The sequence below is a fragment of the Lepisosteus platostomus genome, chromosome 14 (genome assembly GCF_059453375.1).
Source record: "Lepisosteus platostomus isolate fLepPlt1 chromosome 14, fLepPlt1.hap1, whole genome shotgun sequence".
NCBI lineage: Eukaryota > Metazoa > Chordata > Actinopteri > Semionotiformes > Lepisosteidae > Lepisosteus > Lepisosteus platostomus.
In genome coordinates, this window is record NC_142624.1 from 6,677,978 (window position 1) to 6,683,287 (window position 5,310).

The window sequence follows — 5,310 nt, forward strand, 5'->3', positions numbered from 1 at the left end:
GGTATTGCTCTTGTTTGCATTGTGTCTGTTCATTCTGGAGAGCTGCATTTCCTTCACAGTTGCACTGCAGAGCACTGAATAAGAATAAACATGGCTTTCACTAGCCTTTACAAAATGGCAGGGGCAAGCATTTGTTTCTTGCCAATGGAGGAGAGATTTACTCTGTGCTTTATTTATTGTCCTTGAATGATAACCATTTTTCCAGACAGGACCATCTAGCAAATATATTAAATTGTAAGAAGTCAAACTGAAATATTAACGCATCTTGAAGTCTCTGTCAAATATTAGATGGCAGAAAAACAGTGAAACTGAAAATTAAAATCTATTTATTAAAATACATCATCACAGTAATTTGAATTTATTAAGTCTGCAACAATTCAATCATGCACTCCCCTTTGTGTCTTAAAACAACATTTTTAAGCTTCTAGAATAAGTCTAATACTCTTCTCCTTCCTCTTCTCCTTCCTCTCCCACACTGTCAGTGCCCACCTCTTCATAATCCTTCTCCAGGGCCGCCATGTCCTCTCGTGCTTCAGAGAACTCTCCCTCCTCCATCCCCTCTCCCACGTACCAGTGGACGAAGGCACGCTTGGCGTACATCAGGTCGAACTTGTGGTCCAGGCGAGCCCAGGCCTCGGCGATGGCGGTGGTGTTGCTCAGCATGCACACAGCTCTCTGCACCTTGGCCAGGTCTCCCCCAGGCACCACTGTTGGGGGCTGGTAGTTGATGCCCACCTTGAAGCCAGTGGGACACCAGTCCACAAACTGGATGGTGCGCTTGGTCTTGATGGTGGCGATGGCAGAGTTGACGTCTTTGGGCACCACGTCTCCACGGTACAGCAGACAGCAGGCCATGTACTTGCCATGACGGGGGTCACATTTCACCATCTGGTTGGCTGGTTCAAAGCAGGCATTGGTGATCTCGGCTACAGACAGCTGCTCATGGTAGGCCTTCTCAGCAGAGATCACGGGGGCGTAGGTGGCCAGAGGGAAGTGGATGCGAGGGTAGGGCACCAAGTTGGTCTGGAACTCAGTCAGGTCCACATTCAGGGCACCATCAAAGCGCAGAGAGGCAGTGATGGAGGAGACAATCTGGCCAATGAGCCTGTTGAGGTTGGTGTAGGTGGGGCGCTCAATGTCCAGGTTCCTGCGGCAGATGTCATAGATGGCCTCGTTGTCGACCATGAAGGCACAGTCAGAGTGCTCCAGGGTGGTGTGGGTGGTCAGGATAGAGTTGTAGGGCTCCACCACAGCTGTGGACACCTGGGGAGCTGGGTAGACGGCAAACTCCAGCTTGGACTTCTTGCCATAGTCGACAGAGAGGCGCTCCATCAGCAGGGAGGTGAAACCAGAGCCAGTACCACCTCCGAAGCTGTGGAAGATGAGGAAGCCCTGGAGCCCTGTGCACTGGTCAGCCTGGAGACATAAAACATGAACCAAGTCAAGAGACTTAAGTTAACAGGGGTGAGTTTTCTTTTAATAAAATAATTTGTGAAACATGATGACCTTCATTTAAGGTGAGTTTGTAAATTATATAGCGCCCAATCTCCATGGAGGTGGGATGCAGTTCTATACATTAGTATAAGTCAGACAAAAAAAATTGTGAAGGCTTCCATCTTCAGGTAGGTCTCTTCAGTATAAACAGCATGCAGTAGAAGAATAGACATTTCAGATATGGAGCTGAAGAAACAAAAGAAGCTAAAAGCAGAGTACCTTGACTGGAAGATGCGTCATCCTTGGTCTTACTACTTATAAGGATTTAAACCAAATCGCTCATTTGCTAAAGTAAAACGCAAGTGTTTTAAGTCCCGACAAGGACAGTGTTAGGGGTGTGGGCATTGTGGCCCAGTCTTAGTACATCTGTAGCAAAAATTAATCAGTTACGGGACCAAGCACGGTGAAAAATGGACATGAGGAGGGGGAGTGGAAGAAGAAACTGACCAGCTTGCGTGTCCTGTCCAGCACCAGGTCGATGATCTCCTTGCCGATGGTGTAGTGCCCGCGGGCGTAGTTATTGGCAGCGTCTTCCTTGCCAGTGATGAGCTGCTCAGGGTGAAACAGCTGGCGGTAGGTACCTGTGCGCACCTCGTCTGGGAATTAGAGGGGGGAATTTTTTTTTTTAATCAAGCAACAAATCAATTCAAAATTATACTATTCAATAGTGGAGGCCGTCACCCTGTGAAAGTTACAATTCTGTTTGCAGGTTCTTTTAAACTTGTAAGCATTAGAAAAAGAGTCAGACAGGGAAATAAGAAACAGCCTCTTATTACCGATGACAGTGGGCTCCAGGTCCACAAACACAGCCCGGGGGACATGTTTGCCCGCCCCGGTCTCGCTGAAGAAGGTGTTGAAGGAGTCGTCTCCTCCTCCGATGGTCTTGTCACTGGGCATCTGGCCGTCAGGCTGGATCCCGTGCTCCAGGCAGTACAGCTCCCAGCAGGCATTGCCCATCTGGGCACCAGCTTGGCCAACATGGATGGAGATACACTCACGCTATGGAGACAGAAGTTAGGGTGATATTGAAGTGCAATAATCAAGGTGTCACAATGAAGTTACAACTCTGACAAATTCTAATCATAAATATCTTAGTTTCATTCATTTCATTCCATTACAAGTTAGTACAAATACAAGGGCAACAACTGTTAAATTAATGATTACATATCATAGGTGTGCAATGCTAGTTTCTTTATTATAATATGCTTACAATTTCTGTAAACATATAGTATTAAATACTAGTACCGTCATGCAGTCGTCAGACTCCCAGTGGCTTTTAATTTTGATTTTTGTAAATTTTCATATCAAGGGCATTACCTGATAGAATGATTTTAAAACGTTCAGCTGTTACACTACAGGTACATCATTGCACTCATTTTCTGGCATAATGGATTTTGATCACCAGAACTGGCTTGAGAGTATCTTGAATTCATATTCTGGCACAAAGCTCTTCACGTATGGTTAAAAATTAAAACTTTGGCCTATGACAGATTAGCTCAATGCAAACATGACAAATGCCATTGCATAACTAATTTTTCTACCTTTCTAAACTGACTGCTCAATGAAAGGCAGACATATAGAATATGAAATCTAAAATATTAATTACTGTTACTTTTCTAATTGAGCGAGTAGGCTAGTTTGTATCAGAAATGTATTTATCTCACATATTTAAATATTCACATATTTTTATGTGATATAAGGTTTATATGATGAAATTCCTTTGTAAGCTTAATCTTTGATTTGTTTTACCTACCTAAGAAATATAATTTAATCATTTTGACATCAGATGCATAAACAGCTAACTAAATATAAATGTGTAGAGGGTTTCAGTCTGGTTGTTTAGCAATTTTTATTAAACACAAGCAGGTCTATAAATTCACACCTGACACAACAAGCAATTATTTCTTTTAGAAGGAATTTAATTGTCACACAAATCCTTAAGCATATTACCACAAGCAAGTGTGAAGCAGCAGCAAAAAATACATAAATCTGTAAATACAGCCATCTTAAAGCTTTGCTCTTCCGTTCAAGTCAGGAAATATCATTTAGTATTTGGTTATAACATTTCAAGACCATGGTTTTAGAAAAAACAACAAAAGTAAAATCACTTACAAATTATCCAAAGATTTTATGATACCTAAAGGAAGTTAAATGACTACAGTGAAACTGCAAAAAATATTTTTGTGCCACAGACTACATGCGTACATTGCCTGTTCAATTCAATCTGTGGTTTCACATCAGAATTTGGTATAAAAAGGGACCCAGCAGTAGCTGTATCTAGCTCTGAATCGTGACCAAAGACAGGCATTACACTAACAAGTAATAGGTTTATTCCATGCTGAAAAAAGCCTTCTTAATGGCCGAAACATTGTGTTTTCTTTCTCCTCTTTTCAGCATGGAATAAACCTATTATTTGTTCCTTTGCAGCCTACGCACGCTGACGCAGCTGCCCACCTGAACTATTACGCTAACATTTTTAGCTGTAAAGATCCTGTGATAGACCCCAGTCCAAGCTCAAATTTTAAAACCAGTTTTGCCTGTAATCTGAGAACTTTACATAAAAAAGCAGTTTAAGTGCTTTGTCACAGGTTTAAGAACTGCATTTAAAAGCTTTCATGCAATCTCACCATTCTGTGTGTTTCTTCAGGCTGACTCCTAGAATTCAGAAGGAAGTGTTAATCTCAGGTAGCTTCTTTTTATAACACAAGCAGGAGGGGATAACCCAGCAACTAAGAAGGCTTCTGTTGTTGGTAACCAGGCTGGATAGCATCTACAATTTTCTAAGCAAAAAAAAAACCAACAGGCTTTATTCTCTGCTTGGTGACACACCAAAGGAGTGACAAAATCGAACAAGCACGATCAAACGATTTAGGAGAGATAAAACACTTCTCATTATTGATGCATAAAAAAATAATATAATGGGACAGCACCAATAACCTGTTATCATCTGCCAATTCCTTCTTCTGGTGGTTTAGAGAATGGTGAACATTTGCAGATTTTTGACCAGTTTGAATCTTACTTTTTGGATATAGGAGAGTTAGTGTAATTCCTCTACGGACAACTTTTAGCAGACTTCACTTCATTTTTCAACCTTTTTTTTTAAAATGAAATACTTTATTAACAGATGATTTGTTGTGAGTGTTTTTTTTTGCTGTGGAGCCTGGGAATGGAATGACTTTTGCTTAAATTCAACAGATAATTTTAGAGAAACCCAGGTAGTTAACTATTGGTATTGGTAACTAACAGTTACTGTTCATCATTAATGTTATAAATTATGAAAGCACAGTATGGACATGATTCTCAATAGAAAATGTGTCCACATGCAAAAGCAAACAAACATTAGTCACTCAGAGTTACCAGACTTCATGTATTTGTTTTATATGTGTCTTTATTTCTCATTGAAAAGGCTTCAGTTTCCCATCTATATTTTCAAGATTGAAATTTGCATACAAATAACTGAACATAATTATAGCCTGTTGCATTGAAACATAATACAACAACAGACATGCAGATGTTGTTTGCAAATGAATCTATAGTTACAGGCTTTGAAACACAGCTGAACTGACCTTTATATAGTCAGTGTTTCCTAAAAAGAACAAAAACACAAAATGGTCTTGTTGCTTAAATGACAGAAAGCCAGTAAACAATAAAATGGTTTTATAATTAAAATATTAATTGTGCATTTGTTTTCTCAACAAATGACCAACCTCCTTATTTGTCATAGCAATAAAAACAGGAGAAACAGGAAATCATACATTGTTCCAACTATAAAAGCAGCTTTTTACAATTGATAATGGACCAGGTGAGACACAATGG

At 40.4% G+C, this 5,310-nt stretch overlaps 1 protein-coding gene across 1 annotated transcript; it reads right to left on the minus strand.

The window, feature by feature from the left end:
* Positions 1–303: 303 nt before the first annotated feature.
* On the minus strand, positions 304–4,266 carry LOC148648802 (tubulin alpha-1A chain-like). The gene is made up of 4 exons (XM_088606741.1): positions 4,122–4,266; positions 2,271–2,493; positions 1,942–2,090; positions 304–1,416 (listed from the first exon to the last, which is right to left on the minus strand). Exons 1-4 carry the CDS (start codon positions 4,122–4,124, stop codon positions 436–438), a joined length of 1,356 nt encoding a protein of 451 aa, XP_088462867.1. The 5' UTR covers positions 4,125–4,266; the 3' UTR covers positions 304–435.
* Positions 4,267–5,310: the final 1,044 nt, after the last annotated feature.